At 48.7% G+C, this 26,244-nt stretch overlaps 1 protein-coding gene across 2 annotated transcripts in view; it reads left to right on the plus strand.

Moving 5' to 3' along the window:
• The window catches only part of DDX31 (DEAD-box helicase 31), a 50,520-nt gene that overhangs the window by 22,815 nt on the left and 1,461 nt on the right, over positions 1-26,244 (plus strand). For both annotated transcript variants that reach the window (XM_068155943.1, XM_068155944.1), the window contains exons 16-19: positions 691-830; positions 7,196-7,277; positions 13,198-13,309; positions 17,248-17,428. In XM_068155943.1, the coding sequence (XP_068012044.1) occupies positions 691-830; positions 7,196-7,277; positions 13,198-13,309; positions 17,248-17,428 (515 nt within the window). The remainder of the gene's footprint in view (positions 1-690; positions 831-7,195; positions 7,278-13,197; positions 13,310-17,247; positions 17,429-26,244) is intronic.

Here is a 26,244-nt window from a genome sequence, read left to right on the forward strand (position 1 = left end):
GTTAGTGGGAGGTGTCTCTGGAGACCTTCAAGATCAGGCTTGATGTGGTCCTGGGCAGCCTGATCTAGTTGGAGGTATCACTGCTGAGTGCAGGGAGGGGTTGGACAAGATGACCTTTGAGGGTCCCTTCCAACCCAATGCCATCTGTGAAGGTGTCCCTGCCCATGGCAGGGGGGTTTGGACTAGATGATCTTTAAGGTCCCTTCCAACCCATTCTTTGGTAATCTTTTATGTTATGGCTTTCCTCCCAAATGCACAGCAGGCAGCTTCCCACTCCATCAGTTGTGTTGGGTTTGAGATCTCTGAGATTTTTATTTTTAAGGGGAAGCAAACAGGTTGCTGAGGTGTCTGTGTGGAAAGAAAATGTAAGGGGGGGAAACTGGCAAAGAGAGACACTGAGATGGGAGGAAAAGTGTCCTATTATCTGAAAGTTGGCCAATGTGTCACATTCACATGTCAAAAAGCTGCTGTGGCTGAGGGAGCTGAGTGATGGTTACAGGGCTGAGCCCGACTGGCTCGCTATAAACAGGGAGGTGCAGCGTGGGGGCCTCGCTGAGAGCCCTTTTGTTGCAGCTGAGCTGCCCGAGACTCTCGTTTATAATTACCACACTGTGTTCTGTTAATTCCTCCTTTTCCCTTCTCATGTTCCCTTGTTTCTGTGTGGTGTTTGCCTTTTGCTGTTGTTCGCAGTACAACGCTCCAGCTTCACCTGCGGAATACATCCACCGGATCGGGCGGACGGCTCGCATCGGCTGTCACGGGAACAGCCTGCTCGTCCTGGCACCTTCCGAGGCAGAATATGTCAGCTTGCTGGCTGCTCACAAGATTAAGTGAGTCAGAAACGTGAACAAAAGTTTCAGCTCATCCTTGCTAATTAACCTTCCGTGGCGCTTGCAGCGGCCCCGTGGCTCACCTGGGTTTTAATAAGAGTTTATTAATTCCTGTGATCCCCGACCCGGCCCCGCCGAAGGAGAAAGGGGAAGCGTGTGAAAATCAGCGGCCTGACAGCTTTGTGAGTGAGGGGCAGAGAGGAGGTAGGCAGAGATCCTTTGCACTCCGTTGTTATCTCTCTGGCCTCGGGTTCAAATGGTGGCTAGGTGGAGATCACAAGTCAAATGAGCCTGTCAAATGCTGACTGGCCATCTGCCTGCAGCGCACCATATTGTCAGAGCCCTTCAGGAGAGATCCGGAGGAGAAAGAGCTGGGGAGCTGGGGGTCATATCTGGCAGGTAATTGGCCAAGATGTGTTGTGTAAGTGGCTTGTGACAGGAATAGGAGAGGCTTTTGCGAGTGGTGAGTGCCCAGTATGGATCTGAAAGGCAAATAAGGAGGGTAAGGGGAGGGGGGACAGGGAGTGGACTTTGCAGACCAAGTGGGGTGAGCTTCCAGGCTGGCTGAGAGAGCTTCTCCTGCAGCAGCTCCAGCAGGACTCGGGAGCAGACGGTAAGGACAGTGAGCCAGGCTGGGTGAGGAGCAGCCCAACGTGCAGTCAGCTATCTGATGACCAACACCCAAAGAGATCTGAGTGCAGCCCTGCTTGTGCAGTGGTCCTTTTGTGAAGAAAAGCCCCAACACCCTGCCCAGCAGAGAGTAGTCTTAGGTCTGGAGCCCCTTCAGCAGTCAGCTGGCTGGATGTGACTCCCCTTGCTCCCTGCTTTGCTGTCTCTCAGCATTTCAGCAGCAGCTGGGTAGAGTCCCTTTAGTGCTGTGCCACTGTTGATGGAGCCTTGTAAACTCCTGCTCAAATTAGTCCTCTTATTTCTGGTGTTTACATCAGGTGGAGCTGCTTGGAGTTCGAATTGGGGTTTACATCCTTGAAACAAACAAATGTTGGCAGTAAATACAGGCTTATTCTAGGCTGTGAGCCATTTAGTGGTCTAACAAAGAGCCATCCATCATCCCAGGTAACTATCTATTAAGCAGACACCAGCAAGACATGGAGGGCTAAGCTGACAGGGGTTTTTTTCATGTAACAAACAGCACTGACATTTAAAGGTGAAATCCCACATAATTGTGAATTTCTAACTGTGAGGGGAAAGTTCTGCTTTTCTGCCTTAGAATATTTTGGGAGTGTTGGAGGACTGAGAGGGAAATTTCCTTCCTTTTTTTTATTATTACTATTTTATTATTATCATTTTAAATGCTCTCAATCTGAATTTTTTTTGGTGAGTGTGAGGAGCAGTGTCACTCTGCCTGGTAATTATATCTCCTAAGGAGACTTGTTGGGTTCTCCATGCTCTTCAGGGAGCTGTAGGAGACTCTGGTGAATGAGTAGAGGGAGGTTTATCTGAATATTGTGCTGGGTTTTTTCCCCTCCACTTCCCAAATCGCTAGAACTAAACAGTCACAGAGTGCATCAGGTTGGAAGGGACCCTCAAAGGTCACCTTGCCCAAACCCCCTGCCATCAGCAGGGACATCTCCAACTAGATCAGGCTGCCCAAGGCCACAGCAGATTTGACCTTGAGTGTCTCCAGGGATGGGGACATCCTTGTGGAGATTGGCCATGGAGTTGTGGGTAGAAGGTTGGACTTCTAATGATCTCAGAGGTCTTTTCCAACCTTAATGATGATTCTGCTTCTTTCCTTGTTTGTTTTTGTGTTCTTCATATCCTGGGCAGCCCTGCAGATGACTTGCCAAAAAAAAAAGTGTAATTTGCTTTCCTTGACCCTCTCCTCAGCTGGAAGGGCTTGTAGTGACAGGGTGAGAGGGAATAGATTTAAGATGAAAGAGGGAAGATTGAGGTTGGAGATTAGGAAGAAATTTTTTCCATTGAGGGTGAGGAGACACTGGAACAGGTTGTGGCTACCCCCTCCCTGGAGGTGTTCAAGGCCAGGCTGGACAGGAGCCTGTTCTAGTAGAAGGTCTCCCTGCCCACAGTGTTTGGAACTAGATGATCTTTGGGGTCCCTTCCAACCTGACCCATTCTATGGCTCTGTGGAAGAAACTGAGTCTCTAATTGGCATGGGTGGCTGATTGGAGCCATTTGCAGTGCTGTGTCCTCCCCTCTTTCCTACATGGGAGCGCACGGTGTGAGAGGGGACACCGGGACAAGACGAGAGAGCTGATGAATTACAGAGGAGATGCAGGAAGGCAGCCTGAAGCTGAAGGCAGCAAGTGCCATCAGCACAAATTGCTGTTACCCTTCATAAACAGAGCGTTCTGGTGATAATCCTGACAATTTAATTCAGCACAAGGGCGAAAGACAGCATGTGTTGGCCTGTCAGCCACCCTCAACACTTCTGCTTCCTTCCCCTCAGCTTTGGGAGCTTTGGGCCTTTCCAGTTCCTGGACTTGGCCTTTTTCTTTCTTTCTTTCTGTGTTTTTTTTTTTTTCCCTTCTCTTTTTCTTTTAATTCTTACCTTAATTTTTAAACCTCTCATTTGTTTTGTGGAGGCTGAATGTGTGTTGTGGAATCACTTGGTTTGTTTTTCCCTTCTTTAAATTCCCTTTGGGTTTTTGATGTGGGTTTTGGGGTTTTGTGTTCTTCTTTCAATGAAATTGCTTTTTTGGGGGGGTTGGTTTGGGTTGGGTTTTGTGTTCTTTAAATGAAATTCCTTTTTGGGGGGGATTGATTTGGTTTGGGATTTGTTTTATTTAAATGAAATTCCCTTTTTTGGGGGGTTGGGTTGGTTTGGGTTTTGTGTTCTTCTTTCAATGAAATTCCTTTTTTGGGGGGTTGGGTTTTGTGTTCTTTAAATGAAATTCCCTTTTTGGGGGGGATTGATTTGGTTTGGGTTTTGCTTTCTTTAAATGAAATGCCTTTTTTGGGGGGTTTGGGTTTAGTGTTCTTTAAATGAAATGCCTTTTTTGGGGGGGGAATTGGTTTGGGTTTTGTTTTCTTCTTCAAATGAAATTCCTCTTTTTTTTGTGGGGGGGGGTGTTTGGTTTGGGTTGGGTTTTGTTTTCTTCTTTAAATGAAATTCCCACTGGCTTTATTGAAATGTAAATACTTCATAAAATATGTATTTCTGAGAAGACAAAGCATGAGATGGGGCCCTGCAGCCTTCAGCTGGTGTAAATGAGCAGTGCCACGCTGATTTACAGTAGATGAGGATCTGACCTAGAGGTTTGTGGGTTGGTTGGGTTTTTTTTTCCCTTCCTTAAGCCCCTCCACCCACCCCAGCATGCATGGGAGTAAGTCCAGAAATGTTGAGAGTTGGAAGTAATGAGAGCAGACATGGCTTTGTTCCTGGATGGAAATCCACTTCGGAATTAGGGATGATTGCCTTGGAAATTGGAAATGGCTCGCAATTAATTTTCATCGGTACCTGAAGCCTCTCCTTGGCTTCCACTGTGGCAAAGCAGCCTCAGCCCTTTGCCAAAACGATCTCTCTTTGGCTCTGCTGAGATCAGAGCCTCTTGGGGCTCAGGGAAGCTGTGTGCCTCCTGCTGCAACTTTCTGGTTACTCTTTCATAGAATGGTAGGGGTTGGAAGTGACCTCCAGAGATCATCCAGTCCAGCCCCTCTGTCAGAGCAGGGTCACCCAGGGCAGGTCACACAGGAATACATCCAGGTGGGTCTTGAAAGCCTCCAGAGAAGGAGACTCCACAACCTCTCTGGGCAGCCTGCTCCAGGCTCCAGCATCCTCACACCAAAGAAGTTTCTCCTTAGGTTGAGGTGGAACCTCCTGGGTTCCAGCTTGTAGCCAGTGTTCCTCATCCTATCACTGGGTACCACCAGAGAGAGCCTGGCACCTTCTTGACACCCAGCTCTCAGGACTTTATAGGCATTGATCAGATCCCCTCTCAGCTCTTTTTTCTCAAGACTTGTGTGGCTTGAAACACAGAATCATCAAGGTTGGAAACAACCTTTCAGATCATCAAGTCCAACCATAACCCAACTCCCATGACCTGAAGCACCACATCTAAAGCTGCTTGAACACCTCCAGGGATGGGGACTCCACCACCTCCCTGGGCAGCCTGTGCCAATGCCTGACCACTCTTGCAGGAGAGGAATTGTTCCTAATCTCCAACCTCAATGTTCTCTGACACAACTTAAGCCCATTTCCTCTTCCCAGTTGTGGTTTGTTCCCTGCCTGGCAGTCTGGGTGCACCCACACACACATTGATGTTTCCTCTACATTTCCTTTTCCCTTTTTCCTCCCCCCGCTCCTCTTTTCATTTGTTTTAAAGGTGTTAGAAAAAAACCAAAAGGTTCTGTCTGAGCTCTAAGTGTAACTAACAGATATTTTTTTCCTTCAAAGGGAGGGGGTGAGAAGCAGCAGAAAAATCAGTGAGGCTCACTTTTCCTTGTTGTTTGGTTGGGGTTTTTTTAGGTGCTGGTGTCTCTTGGAGCTCCTTCAAGCGCGCTCTAGCAGCGCCTTCCTCGACAGCTATCAGATAATTTCTTTAGCTGCTAACGGCGCCCTTAACTAATTTATAAAGGCAAAGGCATCATGGTGAAGGCAGGAGGCAGCTCTCTGCCTTCCCTGGGCTTGTGCTTGCCCCCCTCCCACGCTGCTCCCCGCTGTGAACCAGCCTCGCAGATCTGTTAGGCTGCGCGCTGGCGGCGCGCCAGGCGCGGGGGCACCTCTCAGACAAATCAATGTCACGGGGTTGACGTTTTCATTCAGAGCACCCTTCGGGGGGGTGGGGAGCTGTGCTCCTCTCTCTTGCTTAAGTGGTTGCCATTTATGTTTTAATTTACTGTTAGGCCTTTTTTTTTTCCCCCAAACCAAAGAGAGGAGCCCTCAGTTGTCTCTTTATGCTCCATTTCCCCTTCTCCCCCGGCTCTCCCCCGCCTTTCTCCACGCAGCCTGTGGAGGAATCTGCTGCCTGCCTCCTGAGTCCCAGCTTCACAGCCCTGGGGCTTCGCCTGCCGTGGCCACACCGCTCTGTACCTTCCAACTGGATGGCTGTTTCTTTGGACCATCTCTTTTTCCTTTCCTGATGTTGTGGTAATGAGCTGGCTGAGGTTGAAGAGGCAGATAGCAAAAGTCAGGGTATTCGGGGCTTGGACTGGGAAGGACTGGGGAAGAGGTGAGGATCCCAGTGTGCTGTTACACAGCGTGGCAAAGGTTCACCCATTCCTCCTGCCTTAGAGAGATTTGAGTCAAAGGAACTTCCTACCATTTCGTTCTGTAGTCTACAAATTGAAGAGTAGCAGCAATGCTCCCTCCTAGAATCAGAACTGGGAACAACCTCTAAGATTGAGTCCAACCATCAACCCAGCACCACCATGGCCATTACACCATGTCCTGAAGTGCACTAAACCACAGACCCCTTCCTCACCATCTGAGATTCAAGAGTCTGAGGACTGTTGGGCTCCCAAGGTTTCCCCTCTTCCTTAGACTGGTGTGACCCCAAATGAACTCCTTAGCTCCCATCAGTATTGATGATTTATTCTGGTCTGAAAAGAATCTCTGGTCTAGAGATGACCTTTGCCCATTGCTGAAAACTTGGCCCTGCAAACTTCAACTCCTATCACCTGAGTAATTCCCTTGGAAATGGGACCCAGTTTCCATGCAGCTTTAATATTAATGGCCTGGAGCTGCACAGCTGTTCCTGTGTTGTCACCTGGTGTGTATGTGCCCCACAAGACACTGTTAAAGAGGACAAAGAATTCCTAGTCTCCTGTAAAAGCCCCTCTAAGGAGGACCACTCACTTGAAAAGGAAGCAGGTTTGTAAGCACTTCTAGTATCTGGGCCATCACAGGACCCAGTGGTGTCTCACAAGTGGGACTGGAGAATAAATCATCTGTTTGAGTCCCCAGGAGGAATGCAAGTTAACAGAATAGAAATAAATGCCCAGTGTGAAGCCTGGCCAGGAGAGCTGACCCAGTCTCCTGGATTTAAAACAAACGCTGTGGGGTCCCTCCTGGGCTGGGCTTTGGCTTTTCAGCTGAAGTGAGAGGGAAGGTGAGCTCTCAGAGTGGAGAAGGAGACCAAATTCTGTATTTGGTGTCAGAGGGGGGGTTTGGAGCTATAGGTTGCCCAGGGAGGTCACCATCCCTGGAGGTCTTCAAGAAACCTGTGGGCAGGGCACTTTGGGGCATGGTTTAATGGCCACAGGGGTGCTGGGTTGATGATCTTGGAGGTCCTTTCCAACCAAGAGGATTCTATTTCAGGGCTAAATTCTCAAGCTGAGCATGTAAATCCCCAATCTTTTTGCTGTCCCTTATCAGCTCAGGGGTCATTCCACACTTCTATATGAAAAGGAGGAGAAGTGGTAATGTTTTGTCCTTGTTGTTTCAGTGTTTCAGAGATCAAGATGGAGAAGGTATTGTCCAGCCTGAGGAAAGACGATCGCTTCAAGTTGCACAAACCAAGAGGCAAGGTGAGTTGTTTGGAGTTGCTTCACTCTTCATTTGCCACTTAAACCTCACAAATATTCCTTTCTGAGCCTCCACCTTTGCAGTCCAAGGGTTGGCACCTCCATGATGCCAGGCAGTGCAAATAATTACAACTGACTTGCACAATCACAGAATTGTTTTGGTTAGGAGAGACCTCCCAAGGTTGTTGAGGCCAACCACTGACCTAAAATCACCATGGCCACTAAACCACATCCCAAAGTGCTGTGTCCACACATTCTTTGAACCCCTCCAGGGATGGTGACTCCACTCCACACCATTGCAACAGCATTAAGAAGTGAGCAAGTCTGTTTGCTGCCAGGACTGAGCAAATTGGTGTTTCTGCCATGCTTTCAGGTTATGAAATACTCTGCAGATCTAAGCCCAGAATATTCTAAATGCTCTTATTTCATCTTTCTCCCTTCCCTCCACAAAAATAACCCCCCCAGCAATATTTGGAAGCAGCTGTTACCTTGCTTTGTGCTCAGCAGTGCTGCCTGGGCAGGCCCTGCCATGCCAGGTGCTGTACAGAAAGAGCTGCTTCCTTTCACTTGCAGTCAAAGGTGGGATTCAATTCCTCCTCTCTTCTCCCTCTACCATCAAAGTGACTTCACTGGAGCTGAGATGTAGCCACTCTTGGCTGCAGGATGGAGACAGACTGCTGCAGGAACTTAGAAATGCAGAATAATCTATTTCTGTGTGACTGGGAATCTGAAAGGATTGGGTCTGAGAGATGGTTTCTCTTTATGGAAAAACATTCCCCATCATTTAATGGGGCTGGAATTGCAGTGGTTCTGTCAGTGTCAAATAATGCATTTCCTCAGGAGTTACTTGAAAAATGTATTAACTGCAGTGAAGGATTCATTCTGTTTGTTAGCTTTGTGTTTGATGCTGTCAGAGGCTCTGTAAGTGGTCTGCAGTCCTTCCTCTGAAGCTGCAGGGGCTTGTTCTGAAGCTTTCTAGAAGGTTAATGAAGACCATATGAAGAAAGGCAGAGAGAGAGCTGGGTTTGTTCTGCCTTGAGAAGAGAAGGCTTAGGGGAGAACCTCATTACCATAGACCAGTATATAAAGGGTGGCTGCCAAGGAGGATGGAGACTCCCTTTTTACAAGGAGTCACATGGAGAAGACAAGGGCTGATGGGGACAAGCAAGTGCTGAGGAGGTTCTGATTGGAATCCAGAACAGAATTGTTCCCCCTGAGAACAGATGGACACTGGAATCATCTCCCAAGGGAAGCAGTGGATTCATAGACTCCTAGAATGGGTTGGGTTGGAAGGGACCTTAAGGATCTTCTAGTCCCAACCTCCCTGCCATGGGCAGAAATATTTCCCACTAGCCCAAGCTGCTCAAGGCTTCATCCAAACTGGCCTTGAACACCTCCAGGGAAGGGGCATCCACAGCCTCCCTGGGTAACCTGTACCAATGCCTCACCACCCTCACTGTCAAGAATTTCTTGCTAATCTCCAGTCTAAATCTGCCCTTCATTGGCTTCCCCTACACTGGCCAGTTGGAAGGCTCAGCTTGGCAGGGTGCTGGCTCATCTCATTGCAAGTAGACTGTCACCTAGGAAGGTGAGACCAGGTGATCCTTGGGGTCCCTTCCAAGCTGGCATTCTGTGTTAACCTCTATTAAATTAGCTCTAAGTTTGCCATCAAGCCAGTCCAGTGAGCTGGGAGTACAGTGGGACACTGAGCAGGACAGGGAGTGAGGAGCTGAACCTGATCTGTTTGTGGTGTTGTCATGAGTGAGTGCTGCCTTGGCCTCTCAGCTCTCCATGCTTTGAGCCATGCATGCATTGCAGTCTGCACACAGGAACCTCATTATGATGCTCTTCAGTTCTCATTGCCTCAACTCAAGTCCATTATGAGCACCACGTTGGAACAAGTATTTTTTGGGCTTGTGTGTGCAGCCAGGGAGCAAGCTGAAGTGCCTGTAAAATGTATATTTTATATTTAGGTGTATAAAATATATATGTGGCTGTGTCTGGGTGTGTGAATGTTCACCTGCCTACAAAGAGAATAAATTTGATCTTTCAACTTTTATGGAAGGGGAGCAAGGGGGGAACTTGGTGAGTTCTGGAGAAGGTGTGTGGAGGTTAGTAAAAAGTTGTTATTAAAACAAAATCCTTCATTTTGTTTTGAAGTCTAACAGGAGCAGGAGATGTTTCAGCCTGGCTTTTGGGGCTTGCCTTTTTTTCCTCCCCCCCATCTTTCTTTTCTCAAACTGTTTTAAGGGGAAACAAAACTCTACCTCAGTCTAATTTCCTGTTTCTATCCCTTCTATTAACCTTCTCTTGATGAAATTAGAAGCTGTCAGTACTTAGCCCAACCTTTACAAGCTGCAGTCTTTATAATCAGAAGCTTGTTTCTGGAAGAAATAATTGTGTCTGTTTGTGGTGTTTGGAGGAACCCCCCCTGATGACTTGAAGCACTTAAATGGCTTTGCATCCAGGCCCAATTCTCTTTTAGCTTATGCATGTTGTTATTGACCACACTGATTGGTTCATAGAATGGGTTGGGTTGGAAGGGACCTTAAAGCTCATCCAGTTCCAGCCCCCCTGCTATGGGCAGGGACACCTCCCACCAGACTGGCTTGCTCAGGGCCTCATCCAACCTGGCCTTGAACAGCTCCAGAGAGGATGCTTCCACTGCCTCCCTGGGCAAACCTGTTCCAGTGTCTCCCTACCCTCACTGTGAAGAACTTCATCCTAATTTCTGGTCTAAATCTGCCCTCTTCAAGCTTTCTTCTGCAGGAAGTAATTTTCTTTCTGGTGTAGCTGTCACCTGGGGAGTTCCTGATGTCTTGAACCAGCTAAATGACATTGCAGCCAGGCCCTTTTCTCTTTTAGCTTTTAGGTGTTGTTACTGATCTGTTAAAAGATTAATTAAATCATTATGCCAGTGGTCAGGGAGCTGCCAGGAGAGGCTTTTACTCTGAGCAAACACAGGGCAGGAAAAGTTCTCCTACCCTACTGTTTCTCCATCACAGCAGTAATGCTTCTTAACAGAGGTAGCAAACTCCTCTGGATGAAGAGTGCATCAGAAGGCCTCTGGGGTAGGATCTGATCTTTTGGGTCTTGAGAAAGTGAATGGAGTCTCCAATTAATTGTTGTGTTCATCCAAACCAGGACAGGGGCAGGACAGAAGCTGAAGCACCCAGGATGGCTTCCAGTGCACCTCCAGTAGCTCTGTTTGGTTTGCTCTGTCCAGGCACTCCCAGGATTTATTTCCACACCTTGGCTCTGAGTTTAAATTTAGTGATTTGGGTGTTTGGTTGTTGTTTTTTTTCCCCCATTGTTATTGGTTGGAGTTAGGTTTTGGTTGTGTTTTCTTGAGAAGAGCCTCCCTGGAAGGCAGGCATCAGGCACAGATTGATTTTGTTTTTTCATGCCCATTAGGGGGCAATTTTAAACTGAGATCTGTCTCGAGGGGGCTGAAGGGGATAAAAGGCAAGGTGGGGGTGGGAGGAGGGGAGAAGCTGGTTTCTGGCTGCATTGTTTCCTGCAATTTGCTGCTTTTTTTTTTTCCTTCTTTATCCCCCATTTATTTCTCTCAGACTGACCTCACACTTTGGAAATGATGCCCCTAGTTTTTTTTTTTATCCCTCATTTTTGTCTTACTTTTCTTTCCCTTCCTTTTTTTTTTACCTTTCCTTTTTTTTTCCACCTTTCCTTTTTTTTTCCTCCTCTTTTCTCCCCCTAGCTCCAGGAAGAAGAGATGCCTCATTTTGAAACCTAAAGGGGGGAATAAGAAAAGTCCTTTGTAATATATTGCCATATTATCACTAAATCCCCTGACAGTTGTGACACAGAAGCAAGTCACCTGTCACTTAAGCTTGAGGTCTCTTTAATTTTCTCCTGGAATTCGCACCAGGCTGTCTTTAATTTGAGGCCTTTATTGGAATTCTGAAACCTTTCTGCCTCCCTGGTGCTCAGATCTATTCTGAGTGCTGTTACAGAATGTATACAATAACCAACAGAGGGATTCAGAGGGGGCTGAAGCACTGTTTATTTAACACTCTGGAGGGATTTTCGTGCTTATTCGGTCCTGGCTACCCGGCTTTCAATATCGCTTTGACAACCGTTCTGCCCTTCTCATTAATTTTAAACAGTTAAAACACAGGAAAAAGAGAAAAAAGTTTTCATTATTAAAGTGCTTTACTTTTTAATAACAGAGGATTCTGTCCGCCAGGGGAAAGGGCAAGCCTCGCTAATTTCACATTCATATTAAAAAACGCCGGGAAGGTGACACTCGGTGCTGCCGGGAGGCTTAACAAAAGGAAAGCGCTGGCGGGGGAGGGCTCGGAAGGAGCAGGCGGGGCCACCAAGTTTTGTGTTTCACCTCAATGGAAACTTGTTCAGCACAGCCGTGAGTGGCCGCTTCGAGGAGGCAGCGCCGCTTGGAGTTGATTAAACCTTTGCAGAGGCTCCTCCGCTGCTGGTTAATAGGTGCCTTAAGGCCGGCCCTGAAAGGAGCCGTGCTGGGCGCTTCCTGAAGAGGATTGGGAGGCAGGCAGCGGAGGCTTGGAATCTGGGAGATCCTTGGTGTGGCCTCAAAATACCCACTGTTGTCTTTGGGGATGCAAGGACTAGAAATCTGGGGAGCTCTTAGTGTAGATGCAGAGAACAGAAGTCTTGGAGACCCTTCTTGGAGGTTTAAAGTGAGCATCACTGTCCTCCTGGAGGGGCAGGGAGCAGAAGTCTGGGAGAGACTTCTTGTAGCCTTAAAATACCCACTGTTGTCTTTGGGGATGCAGGGACTGGAAATCTGGGGAGCTTCTAGTGTAGATGCAGAGAACAGAAATCTTGGAGATCTTTCATGGAGGTTTAAAGTGAGCATGGCTGTCCTCATGGAGAGGCAGGGAGCAGAAGTCTGGGAGCAACTTCTTGTAGCCTTTAAATGCCTTTTTTTGTCTTATGGAGAGCACTGGAACAGGTTGCTCTGGGATGTGCTTGAGACAGCCTCTTTCCTCATCCCAGTAACACCTTGCTCCCCAGGAATGTTTGTTTTCCATTTCCTGAGCTGTGTCCCACAGGCTGATCCTGGGAAAGCTTGAGCACATGGAAAACTGCCCTTTGGGGCCGAGGGATTTTCTTTGGTCACCCCTTTGGTGCAGGGATTTTGTCTTACTTCAGAGAAGCCAAGTGGTGGCAGTTCCAGTTCAGTGTCACTTGTTGCCAGGGAGAAGGCTTCACATAGGCAGCAAGAGTGAGAAGTTCATTTAGTTGGCTTTCTTCACAGGTACTGAACTTGGTTGTTCTCTGGAGCTTTTGAGGGTGAGTGTGCTCCCTCCCTGGAGATGTTCAAGGCCAGGCTGGACGGAGCTTTGAGCAGCCTGGGCTAGTGGAAAGTGTCCCTGCCCATGGCAGGGGCGTTGGAGCTGCATGATATTCAAGGTCCCTTCCAACCCAGACTATTCCATGACTCTAACACCTGCCCAACAACTTCCAAGATCATTCCAGGTTGCTTGGGGTAGCTGCCCAGGGGAACCTGCAGCATCAATCTGTGACTGTTAGCAGAGAGTCTGGGGGGAAGTTGTCCCAGATAACTCCAGTGGAAAGCATCCAGCCTGTGGAATCTGAGAAACAAACAAACTAAAGCAGCAAGAGGTGAAAGAAGCTCCCTGATGGATGTTAGCAACCTCAGAATTAAAACTGCTTTGCTCTCCCCACCCAGCACTCACAGCCTGCTTTGACTTGAACATCTTTATCTAGACTTCTTTTTTCCCTTTTGGTGGCTTCTTCTTTTTTTTTTGCCTCTAGTAATATTGAGAGGATTACCTTTGTTGGCCCCTGGGTGGTTACTGTGTGATTTTACTGTTATTAAATCTATTGTAAACTGCTTCATTATTCCTGACTCCAAATCTCTCTTTTTGCCTTTTAATCCTTCCCCCATCACCCTGGATAGAAAGCCTGTGGTGTGGACCCTCAGGAAGTCCGGGAGAGAGCCACTGTCTTGCAGACAAGGTTTGAAGATTACATTCACTCCCAGGAGGGGAAACTCCGGTGGGCAAAGAAAGGTCAGTCAGGGGGGTGGGTTGTTTTGTCTTGGTGTCCCCCCCAGAAGGACTTCCATAAGCTGCCAAGATTTTTATGTGTTTTTTTTTTTTCCCCTTCTAGGGGGAGAGCTTCAGGGGAAAAAAAAAAAGAGTTTGGAAGAAACATTTTGGGGCTGTTGGGCTCTAGAGGGAGTTGAGGTGGGCCCAGAAGGCTTTGTGGTGATATTAGATGGTAATTTCTTGCGTTGCCATATTAGGTGCAAATGAGGCTTAAGCTTGGCTTTTGAGAGGATTTACATCCCAGGGCTCTGGCCCAGTCACAGGGGCGAGGAGATGATGATGTGGGTTGTGCTGGGAAGGTCATGGGTGAGCTGCTACATCACATCCTGCTGCAACAGCCCTTAGGTGCTTGCACTTTACACCAGGGGTGAAGCTGAAGCCCATAAGGCAGGATGCCCTGGCAGCAGCTCTTTGACAGGCAAGGATCTTAGACTGGAGCTTGTTGTGTGGAATGGGAGAAAAGTGAGAGAGGGGGCAACTGCTCCAAAATGCAGGAGGAAGCAAAACTGGGATGGATTTAGTAAAGAACTCTAGCTAGGTGCAAATCTGGGATTTGATCCTTGGAGCAGCCTTCCAGTACCTGAAGGGGGCCTGTGAGAAAGCTGGGGAGGGACTTTGATGGATGAGGGGATTTGAGCTGGGAGGGGGGAGATTGAGTCTGGAGATTAGGAAGAAGTTCTTTCAGTGAGGGTGGCAAGACACTGGGACAGTTGTGTTCAGGGTTCCAAAATACCTTTCTCCTGCAGGTGTGTTGTGCTCCTTGGCTGGTGTGCAACTACTTTTATATCTCCACTTAAGTCCACAGCCTCCAAGCACATGACTCTCATCATCAGATGCTCAAGTCTGGCTGGATGAGCTTCTTGTTGCTCCCCTGGGATTCCTTATACCTCATAGAAGGGGTTGGGTTGGAAGGAACCTTGAAGATCATCTAGTCACAACCCCTTGCCACTAGACACCTCCCACTAGACCACGTTGCTCAAGGCCTCATCCAACCTGGCCTTGAGCACCTCCAGGGAGGGAGCATCCATGACCTCCCTGGGCAACCTGTTCCAGTGCCTCAGCATGTGAACTTCTAACCTGAAATGAGTGTGACAAGGAGAGCAACTTGAATGGCTGTGGTCACACTTGGGAAGCTCTCTGGTTTGTCTCCCTGCAGCCTGTGTCACTGTGCACACCCCCACACCCCCACCCCCTCCTACCCCTACCTGTTGCTGACCTCAGCATTCAGAACTTTTTCTTTTCTCTTTAGCCACGGATGAGAGGTGCAGAAAATCTCTCAGGGGATGCTGAGGTGTTGTGCATCCCATTTATCTTGTGCAGGAGCACTCCACCTCTTTTTCTTCCTCTTGCTATCTACATATGCAAATTTGCCACTGCTGAGTGGCTTCCATAAGCCCCCTCTTCCTCCCCTCTGCGCCAGGCATCATGAATAATTAACATGGCAGCTGGCTTTTGCTTTCATGGCAGACAATCAGTTGGAAGCTGTGCCAGAGATGCATTTGTTTCTCTCTCTTTTTCTCTTCCTTTCCCCCCCCCCCCCCCATTTTCTGCCCTAGTCAATGTTAATAAGCAGGGTTTTTCTCTGCAGCCTGCTTTCAAAAGGCATGTGGCTCCCTGCCCACTCAGCCCTTCTGCCTCTGGCTCCCCTGGTTTCCAAACTCAACTCAGATGGTTCAGTGAAGGTGCTGCCCTTCAAACTTGATGGACTGATCAGTGGTGAGGTGGCTGGGGGGAGGGGTATGACTGGGTCCTGCTACCTGAAGGCTAAATCTCCTCAAGTATGGAGCCCCTTTGGAAAATGGGTGGTGATAGGTGCTCTGTTTTGGTCAGGTACAGCTCAGGACATTCTGAGGTGGAGCTCTAAAAATGAGGAGGAGCTTCTTTAATGTGAAGGTGCTGGAGCAGCCCTGCCCAGAGAGGTTGTGGAGTCTCCTCCTCTGGAGAGATTCCAACCCCCCCTGGCCATTGTGCTCCTGGGTAAGCTGCTGTGGATGCCCTGCTTTAGCAGGGGGGTTGGATGAGATGATCCCCAGAGGTCCCTTCCAAGACAAGAGATGTAAAGCTCTGACAGTAAAGATCTAAAAAAGGTTGATGGCCATGAAGTTGTTCATTTAAATCTCATGGGTGCTGCAATGAGCATTTGCAGCTCTGAGCTCCTCAGGCAGCTGCACGAGCTGAGGTTTTGACCTGCTTGGGCAGGGCTGTTAGTTCACCTTTGGGATAGTGTCTTGGAGCTCTCCCTGCTTTTGCCTGCCCTGGCTCAGGGCTTTGGGATCACCTTTCATACCTTAAGTCTCTACCTCTGATCCAGGGAGTTAGTTCGAGCAGCCTTTCCTGGCTGGAGAAGTGCAGGAGGTTGAGCTCAGCCTCCATAAGAACAGGATCTTTCCTATCAACCACTTCAAATGCTGTGAGAAAGGCAACAACATCAGCTCCAACAGGACCAGCCTGCCAGCAGCAGCAAGTTCATGATGTTCCTTTTGAAGAGTTGCAGCTTCTCCTAGCAGCTCAATTTGACCAATAACTTTGTGGGGAGAGAAGGGGGGAAGGGGGGGGGGGAGGAGGAAATCAGCAGAAGAGGCTTCCTGAGAGCATTTGAGTTGGTTTAGAAGCTGTCAGAAGAATGGCCTTTCAGATGAGAGCCTGAGTCAAGGTGTTTGGAATTTAGCATTCTCTTTGTGGGGAGAACACAGGCTCAGGTGCCTGTGAGAGAGCAGTGTTGTGAAATTGGGAGGAAGGTGAAGGAAAAGGGAAAAACCAAGCCCACCCCAGCCCCTCAATCTTTTCTTCTCATCGATTGGGAAAAGGAGTTCGCTTTGCTCAGTAAACAGAGCTTTGATGGATTCCCTGGGTCCTTCCAGGAGCTGAGCTGCTAAAATGACATTTTTATTACTGTTCATAAACTCCAATCTCTGGCTGCTGCCAAGAGATTAGACATAAGCTGTGGGCAAACTTGCTGGTCCGGTGGCTCAACAGGCAAGGGCAGGGGAGGTTAGAGTTTAGAGCTTGCTGCTGTCAGGGGTTGAGAGGGAGAGAAAGATGTGGGTGGTGGTTGGAGTGAGGGCTGAGGGGGACCCAGGAGGTTTAGCAAGCAGAGGAGCAGCAGGGGATTGAAGGGAGGCGTTGTCTGAGCTGGAGTTTCCTTACTCAAAGTCCCTCTGCTCCCTGCAGCAGAGAGGACAGCCTGGGTGTAGTTAATGTTCCAGGTGGGTGGAGGAGCAGGGGAGGTGTTCATATTAGTGGATGATTGTCTTTAGAGCAATGAGCCCTGAGGGAAGTGCATTACAGGAATCTGCAGATGTGGAGGGGAATTTGCACACAATTCTATTCCTTTTCCCTTTTGAGGAGGTGAGCTCTGTTCTCTGCCTGAGGAGGAGTCAGGAAATCCATCTGGCTCTCAGATATTTATAAGGGACTAGCTAGTAACTGGTGAAAAATGCATGGACTGCTGGGACTGTAATATCAGAGGAGTCTTCTGTGTCATCTCCATGCTGCTTTTTCCTTCTCTCCATCCCTGTATCTCTCTTCCCTCTCTCCCCTTATCTGCTGCCATTTGATGTCAGTGACTCCCCTCATGAGAGGTGTTCCAGAGATCACCTTCTCTGGCAGGAAGGGGCAGCCCTGTGAGAAGCAAACCTGATGCAACTTAATGTAGCTCTGTTTCACATTCTAACACTTCCCCCCCACCTACCTTCTCCTTTTGGGGTTGTATTGGCACTGTACAACCTCCACAGATTTTTATCATCCCAACCTTTTCTACCAGCTGCTGACCAGAAGAACAAGACCAATGTCCTTTCAGCTGGAACAGCTGAATCTTTGAGTGAATATATATATATATTAAAGTGCAGTAGCAAACAGAATGTACTTTACTGTTCTGGTTTTTCTTCTTCTCCCCTCAGCCCTGCAGTCTTTCCTTTGTGCCTACACCACCTACCCCAGGAACCTCAAGCACATCTTCCACATCAAATCTCTCCACCTGGGTCACATAGCCAAGAGCTTTGGCCTGAGAGATGCCCCCCGGAACCTGACAGCTCTTCCAACTGCTGGCTCAAAGAAGAAAACCAAGCCAAGACCAAAAAGGTAGGCCAGCTTGATGTTCTGGAGCTGAGGAACACCAGGTGGCAAACTGGGGTTTGCTTTGCTCCTCAAAGTGGTTGTGCTTGCTGCAGGAATCATAGAATGGTTTGGGTTGAAAGGGACCTCCAAATCCAACCTCTCTGAGCTGTTGCTTCACTGCCCCTTTTCCCAATGGCTTTAGTGGGCCTAGAAGTTACATTTATTAAACAACTTGGTTGAACATGTATTAAACCAACTGGGTTGAATGGGAATTTAGGTTAAAAAAACCCCACCCAAAACCCAGTGAGCAAAACAGAACCAAGCAGCTCGCTTTGGAGCCTGACTTCTGAGAGATGCTCTGTGCTGAAGCAAGCAGCTAGGTGTGGAGCTGCCCCTCCACACACCAGCCTGGGTTTTCCTCCAGCTTCCCCATTTTCAGAGCATGAGAACACCATCTTCTGCAAGTCCTAAGAGCAGAAACAGCCTGATCTTTATTTATGCTTCATTCAAGACCCTACCTTGAAGGATGAGGAAGGGTGTGGGAGTGGCTCTCTTCCTTGCACAAGTCTCAGGTGCTGGAGCCCCAGCAGCAGTTCTGCCATCATGGCCAAGCACCTCCACAGTAGCAGCTGCTGGATTTTTTTCCATTCACATCCCCACATCCAGCTGCATCATCCTGCAGAGGGCTGTGATCCCTGGCTCAACATCATCTGCAGTAGCAGCTCCTTCTCCTCAGCCCTGTCCAGGGAAGGGCTCTCTCAAGCACTGCTGTGCTCAGGAGTGCTTGCTGTTGGTGTAGGGCATGGGATCACCAAAGCATCAAGGAAATAAGAGAGGAATGAACATTTTCCCTTCTTCAGGTGTGAAGCTGCCTGTCCTGCCTGTTGTGAGCAAGGCTGCAGTAGTGCTGATTTATCTCACAAGATGGTCTCTTCCTGCCCTTCATAAGTACCACTGCATCAGGAGCAGAGTGTGTCTTACTGTCTTTAAAGGCCCTCTGTGGTCTCCTCTGGCCTTTCTCATCACTTTTTTTTCACACTAGACAGGCAGTCTTTAGGAGGCTTTCTCCTGCAGCTCCCCCAACAGTTTCCTGGCTGTCAGATTTGCCATGGGACAGATTGTGTCCATTCTCTTGGAATGATCAGCAGCAGCTTGGGCTGCTTCTTCTCACTAAGCAGACATCAGCTTAGTGCCTGAAGGAGAGGGGAGGACTGCAGTGTATGATTTGCTGATCAGCTGTGGTTATCTAAGTACAAACCCAAATCAGGAGGCAGATCTGGTGGTGGACATGATCCTTCTGCTAACTTAGGCCCTGCTGCCTGGAGATGGAAGTAGTTTGGGCAAAAACAGTTCTGCAGAAGCCTCTGGGATCACTCCCATGTTGAGTCCATGGCAAACCTGGAGTGGCAGCTCTGTCCCCTTTGCTGTGTGGACAGGGCTGTTCCTGGGGAAGAAATTTGAGACTCCCTAATGCTCCTGGAGGGGCAGAGCCCTGAATCCTTTTCTCTGCCTGAAATGGAGCTGAAAGTGCTAAGTCTGTCTGCTCCTAGCTACTATGAGTTGGTTCCACAGGGTAGAGGAGCCTCCCTTTGAGGCCTCCCTGCCCTTACCCAGCACAGCAGCAGGATGTGAACCTCTGGCTTAGCAGTGCAATCACTGCAGTAGTTCAGAGGAGGGAAATCTTGGGGTTTATTAGTATCAGTTGTGACTCTCCATGTAATTGCTGCTGCAAACTCCATTAGCACATGTGAGCTGCTCAATGAAAGCACTAATCCACACCACTGTGCCTGGGCTGCTGACATCTCTTGCACATGGACATAGCTTGGAGGAAATCAAAATGCAAGGGGAAGGGATTTTTAACATAAACTTGGAGACAGCATTGTCCTGCTTTGAGAAGCCACCAGGGACAGGGCCCACTGATCTGCCTCCTGCTTCAGCTGACCCTCACCAGCAGATGGGCAACAGGATGGGAATGCCCCTGTGAGCAGGGGATTTAAGGGAGCTTTATTTCAGGAAGAATAGCCTGATTAGCCGATAAAGAGCATGTAAGATGGTATGGGGTGGGCTTTGATGTCTTGCTGGCCCAGCAGGGTATCAAGCTATGACTGACAGTAGCGTGTCACAGGATTACTTGGCCTGCAACAATGCCTCTCTCTGTTCCTGTGATGTTGCTGCTCTGTTAGAGCCACTTTCTCCCTTGTTACAAACCCCGTTCAGAGGGCGCTCCTCCTCCCCGAGTCCTCATCCCATTAGAGCACAGACAAGCTCAGGATGCAGTAGGTGGTTTCTGCACAGGACAAGTGGGGTTGGAGGGGGATGTGGAGGTGTTGGAACAAATGGTCTGAGAGCGATTGGGAAGCTGATTTGCACGTGGATCATCTAATTGCAGCTGAGGGAAAGTGAGCAGACTTTGCAGGGGTTTGTCACGGCTCAAGCTCCAGCCCTCAAATCCAGGAGCATCTGGAAAGTTGAAACCCTGCAGGAGCAGCCAAAGCTGTGACATGCAACAATTGCTCTGGCCTGTGAAACTTGTGGCTAATCAACTTTCTCTGTGTGTGCTTAGAGGAAACAGCTAAACCCAACAGACAACACAGAGGGGAGATCTATTAGTATTTGTAGGGCAGTTTAAAGAGAGTGGAGATAGTTTCAGGTTCAGTTTCCCCCAGCATAAATTCAATACAGTGCTGGTGACATAGAGGGAAGATTACTTTTGGTGTCACACTGAGCAAGCAGAAAGCAGGCTTCAGCCTGCCATTTAGGAGATAAATGGGGTTTAATTGGAAATGCAAGGCTGGGAATGAAAGCAGCAGCAGCAGAGAGCAACCTTTTCAATCCTGTCCCTCACATGATGCCATGAGTGCTGCCTGTCCTCTTACACATTGTCTCCCAACATCTGATACTTGGTATTAATCACTCTGCTCACCAAAGCCTCATCTCTCAGCACCTGCCCACAGAATAAAGGGCAGGCAGTCCAGGCTGGAAGTGGGCTGAAGGCAATCATGAAATGTGTCCTGAAGAGCACAGAGCAAACTTTCTTTCATTTCTTTTCAAGTCTCTTGTGCTTCACACCTGTAGAGACCTGCTCAAGGAAGGTGAGACAGGAGGACAGAGCAGCCAGGTGGGTGATGGCTCTGTGCTGAAATGTGGGAGCAGCTTCTTCCCCCACCCCACCCTTTCCTGAATTCACATGGAAAACCTGAAGGATGGATTTTTCCAGAGCTCTCTGTGCAAACCAGCTGTCCCCTTTGCTGGGGTGGTCCTTGCAAAACCCAGTCTGAAGCTGGAGAGAGAGAATGGCTGGTGAGTTTTGTCAAGTTGAAATGCTGTGTTCAGGTTAGAGATGAGACCCTGAACCAGATACCAGCTATTAAGTTACAGTACATCAGCTTAGGAAGTGTCTGGGCTGATGCTTTTGCTGAAGGGTAGATGCAGGGAAGCTGATCCCACTTGCATTGAGGGATTAACTGTCTGTGGTTAGCTGCAGAGGAAGTGGCTGACATGCCAGCCAGGCAGAGATGTCTGTTGACTCTGTCACCATGCAGATGCCAAAGACCCATTGCCATTCCTCCAAGCATCCCTGTGCTGCTCCCTCTTGTGCAATTTGGGCTGTAGCCTCTTTCTCCTTTTGGGCTCCCAAATCTGCTTGGTGTCCCCAAAGGGCTTCACTGTAAGGAGGAGCTGCAGCTTAATTCTCCTTGTTTGTGCATTCAGAAAGGGATAAATCTTGTAAGTTCAGCAGATTCTGAGACACTGCTTTCTAACAGGATCTCTCTGATGCCATAAAGGTTGAATTTACTTGTGAGCAGCAGTTCAGAGGGGCTCCAGCCTGTGCAGACAAGGAGTGGAAAAAAGCAGCTGAGAGTCCCCTCAGCCTTCAGAGTTTAAGCCCAGCCCTTAACTAAAATGGGATGAAGAAAAGATGTCCAGGCTGCTTTGATTGGGGATTAATTAACATCATCCTTACCCTGCCATTGCTCTCAGGGTGGATATCATCATGCCCTTAAGGTTTTTGCTGCAAGATTATTGTGTTGATTCATTCCTCAGCACTTAGGGGTCAGACAGAGTTAGCCTGCTGCTGGGGAATGCATCTTTGTGTTCTCCTTTGTGTGGCTGGGGCTGCAGCCTCCTTTGGGTGAGGGTTAGTAGCCTTTTACATTCTCTCCTGCCTCACATCCTTGATGCTACTTTCAAACATCTTGGCTTTGACAGTTTTGGGAAGACTGATGCTGCTCTTCACAGGGTTTGGGAGTGGAGGCTGCAGCTGTGTCTCCCTGCACAGCAATTGTCTGATCATTAGGAGCAGTTTGCCTGGCAGTTTCTTTGTGGGCTGTTTACAGCTCTCCTAATATCAATCAATTAGTCAAAATGCAAGTTTGGAATTCTGCCCACTGGGAATTTTCACTTGGTTTGGGCAGCCTGCTCTAGAAAGCCAGACTGGAGCTTGGGTAAGGGCTTGGATTTGTGGACTGGAGTGCAAATGGATCCAAAAATGAGGGTAGGAGACATGGCTGCTGGGAAAGGCATCACCATCACTCTTCATTAAGGCAGTTCAGGGGCACAGATGAGTCCTGCTTCACCACACCATGATGTTAGGAAAAGAGAGTCCTGTTATGAAAGGGAAGTTTTATAGTGGTGAAATCCATCCAGTTGTTATCTTGCTTGCAGCAGTGCCCTTTCCTACTGTCCTGTCCCACCATGGCCACAGCACAGAGCCTGTGCTCCATCCCTGAGTGAGCTTGCACCTGCAGCTGGAAGAACCTCAGTGCTGTTTGGGACACCCCAACAAATGATCAGCTCTCTCTGATTGAAATACTCTGCCCTTTAGGCTGGGAAAGAGCCTGACAGAAGCAAGAACCCTGGGAGGTTCCCAGCTTCCCAGTGGTGCTTTCATCCCTTCTCCGTAGGGTGAAGGCCAAGGGGTGGTAGAGGAAGCGCAGCTGTGGGGTTTTGTCACAGCTGACTTCAGCAAGGGAAGATGGACTTCATTCTTTAGCATGTCTTGGAGTGAAGGGTGCTGTGGTCTGGCTGTTCTGGAGCAGCTCTTGATGCTCACTGTGGCTGGGTGATATTTTTTCCCTTGATCTCCTCCAGCTACCTTTTGCATCAGCTGGTGACAGAGCTCCTGGGCCAGCTGGTGACTTGTCGACAGCAGTGCAGGACCGCTGATGAATCTCTTGCCCCTGCTCCACAGAAACAACAGCAAAACCCAACCCAAACAGGGTTGTGTTGGCTGCAGATGGTTCATCCAACACTCTAAGTAGAAAAAGCAGGTGTTGCAGCAGCCTTGGCCCAGAGGTAACCCAGCTCAGATGCTGGCACTGTTTCAAGGAGCTGTTGGAGATGCTGTCAGGCAGATTGATGGCACGATCCACGTTGAAACGTTCTCTGATAAATGGAGCAGCCTACTCCTGTCTCCTCCAAAGGCACACCATGAGTTCTGGGACTGTGCAGCAGAACTTTATCCTCCTCCTTCCTCAGCTGGAGCAATTTGGGAGCCTTTGGTTGCTTGCAGATGCTGCGAGTTGGTTAAAGGTCACTGCACTTGCTGCACCGCATTGCACCAGCGTTTCCCACAGCTCGAGACAAAGGAACAGACAACAGTGCCAACCAAGCTGAAGGAGACATCTCTAAGAGGGTTGCTCACTGTCTGGGTTAGAAGACCAGCAGAGGCATCTTCTGAGCCATCAAATGATGGCCAAGAAACCACATGGCACATCTCTGTGCCGCTGCTGCTGTGGCACGAAGGAGTTTTGGGCTTGGAGAGCAGCTTTGTGGTTCAGCTCTCTGGTGAAGATTTGTCAGTGAAACATTAGGCCAGGTTAGAGTTCAGAGGTGAGAATGGCAAACTAGCAGATATTCATTCCTCTTCTTACTGTTGCCCCCTCAGTCCTTTCATTCCTGGAAGTTCAAGTCTCCACATCCAGGGGGGTGGTGGTGGTTTGCATATGGTAACAAATTCAGTCTGGTGGAACTTGGTGGTTCTTACATCAGTAATGCCTGGGAGATGAGTGGGACCTCAAACAGAAGCAGAACAGTTGGTGCATGCTTTTTATTCCTCTTCTTGGAGCCCTCCACTGGATCTCAGCCCTGAACAGCCTCAAAGCTTAGTTCAGTACACTTGGCTTGGGCTTTCTTTGCTGTAATTGGTCTCTGTTACTCCAACTTCATAGTATCATAGAATCAGTCAGGGTTGGAAGGGACCACAAGGATCATCTAGTTCCAACCCCCCTGCCATGGGCAGGGACACCCCACACTAGATCAGGCTGGCCAGATCTGACTTCTTGTTAGTGATTGTGGAATTCAGCTCAAAAAGCTCCTGAGTTGTGTGGCAGTCACAGACTGAGAGGGGTGAAGTGGGACTTTGTGGTGAGTTAGGATCATGTGGCAGAGCAGAAGACAGAGCTGGGAGCAAGGGAGGATTTTCAGGGTTTTCATCCACCTGATTGGGTTTTTTTCATTATGAGAAAAGATTTGGCTTTAGTCTTTTCTGATACTCTTTTGATAGCTTCTGTGATAGTTTATCAAGAGAGTATCTCTTGAGGAGATACTCAGAAGCATCTCCCTTTCAAGGGGCAAGAAAAGGAGACCAGTTCAGTTCACTTCCTCTGAGGTGGTGGAGGGTTGGGCAGCACCAGCAGCCTTGCTGACCACTGCAGCTCTTGACTGGGGTGATGGAGAGGACCAGGATGCTGGGAGTGGCTCTGCAGGTGGAGGCAGAAGGAAACTGAAGCAGAGGAAAGAAGGATCTTGTTCTCTTTTCTTTGGGCACCTCTGGCTTGGATTTCCAGGTGCTGTTCTGCTGCCTTTTCATCATTGGGTGATGTCTTTAGCAGGACTCACAAGTTTCTGATGTTTAAAGAGTGGATACAGCAATTGCAATTTTCTCTGGAGCAGGACAGAGCTTTCCTTGTCTTTAAAAGTTTCTCTCTCACTTGGTCTTTCCCAGGTTTTCAGGATGTAAGAAAGTCATCTGGGGACAGTTTCTCTGTTTCCAGTTTATCTCTCTGCTCAGACTCTTGGAGCAGTTTTTGTGAGGTGCAGCTTAATTGCAGATGTGCACAGGCAGCTGGGAACCTGAGGCTTCTATTCCTCCCTCTCCATGAGGAGGAAGGGAGCTCTCTCAGAGCATGCCAAGCACTTACTGGGCTCTCTGTCTTCCCTTCCTCCCTGTGCAAAGCACCTTCTCTCCCCTTGATAATGAGGTGATTAGATCTTGGGGTGATGCTGGCTTTGCCCTGTACCTTGGCCATAAAGCCCAAAGCAGTGGTTGGGTCTAGCATTAAGCCTGGAAAATGAAGGGGTGATGAAGTTAGAAGGTGATGCTAACTCCTCTCTGCTGGTTCCTCTGCCTGCTTTCCAACTCCCACCTGTCTTTTATGGGAGTCCTGACACCCCATATCTTGGTGCTTCTGCCTGGCATCCCATATGTCACAGCACTCAACACCCAGCCTGCTGGCCAGCAGCACAGAGAAGTCCAATGGCTTGTGTTCAGGGACAGGTTCTTCCTCCCTCACATGCTGGGGCTCTTTTCATTTTCTGAGTTATGACTTCTCTCTTCCTGTCTCATTTTCCCCCAGCTAATAAAAGTGACTGTTTTCTCATCTGTGTGAACATTCCTGTCTCCTTTAAGCCCTGCTGAAATCTTGCCACTGCAGCACATGGGGATGGCTTGGTCATTAGTGAACCTTTTGGTTTTTATCATTTCCCCTTAGCTGCTTTCCAGCTCACCACCTCAAGACTGAGCAGTGTGTTTGGAGGGAGGGATTCAAAGGACTTCTCTGACCCTTATCAGCATGCTGTGCTCTCATTAGGGCTCAATATTGGGTGATCTCATCTAGACATGAGATCACAGAAGGGGATGCTGACAATCCATGTGTTTAGCCAGTGATGGGAACGTGGCTTGTGTCTGTTTCAAATGCTTCTTGCCCTTACAGCCTCCCTGGGAAGCTCTTTTGCCATGATTTCCAGTAGCTCCACCACCCCCCACCTCTCTTAAATTGACATTACCCCAGCCTTTGGCAGCAGGGAGAATGCAGTCAGCCTGAGCTAGGAGATAGGGGAATGGACATGGAGGCCAAAGAGATTAAATACTTTGCCCAAGGATGCTCAGAGGGTGAGTATCAAGGTCTTGCTCTATCCTCCTGGGCTTTGTCTCATAACCACAGGGCCCTTTTCTCACCAAATTCATCCTGACTGCTCTGGCAGAGCCCCAGAGACTTTCAGCAGTTAAGCAGAGAGGGGAATTTACATTTTTCTATCAGGAGTCAGGATCCAGCCAAGGATCCTGGCCTGGTGCGCTTCTGGAGTGCTGTCACTGCACACTCTTGCTGTTGCCTGTGGCTCTTCCATCTCCTGCTTAAGCAGAGCCTTGACAGCTGCTTTTCTTCTCGGGGATCAGCACAGGTTCCATAGCACAGCTCCATTGATTTTTGTGGCCCTGGTTAGAAGGAGAAGCCTTCCTTTTCCCTGCATCCTTCCTTTCTCTGTGTACAGCTGATCACCAGAGCAGGGGGTATTGATTTACTAATTGGGCAATGATTTCACCTGATTGATAATAAAGCGTTGGACAACCTCCCTGCTGAGCTGCAACTCAGCCCTGCAGCTACTGGTGGATTACTTGTCCTTTTGCAGCAGATCCTCCCTGTTGTTAAGTAAACTGATCTGTTGCTTGGTAACCCTGGAACTGCTGTAGTAAAGGCTTGGAGACACAATCAAAGTGTCAAACTAAAACTTCTCTCAAGTGATGGAGGAGGCTGAGCCCAGGATACAGCTGCACCACAAGGTTTTTGCAGGAGAGCTGGGCTGGTTGAGGACAACATCAGGGCCTGGCTACTGGTTGC

The sequence above is a fragment of the Melanerpes formicivorus genome, unplaced genomic scaffold, assembly GCF_026170545.1.
Source record: "Melanerpes formicivorus ecotype bairdi unplaced genomic scaffold, bMelFor1.0.p_v2 SCAF_33, whole genome shotgun sequence".
NCBI classification, from domain to species: Eukaryota; Metazoa; Chordata; class Aves; order Piciformes; family Picidae; genus Melanerpes; species Melanerpes formicivorus.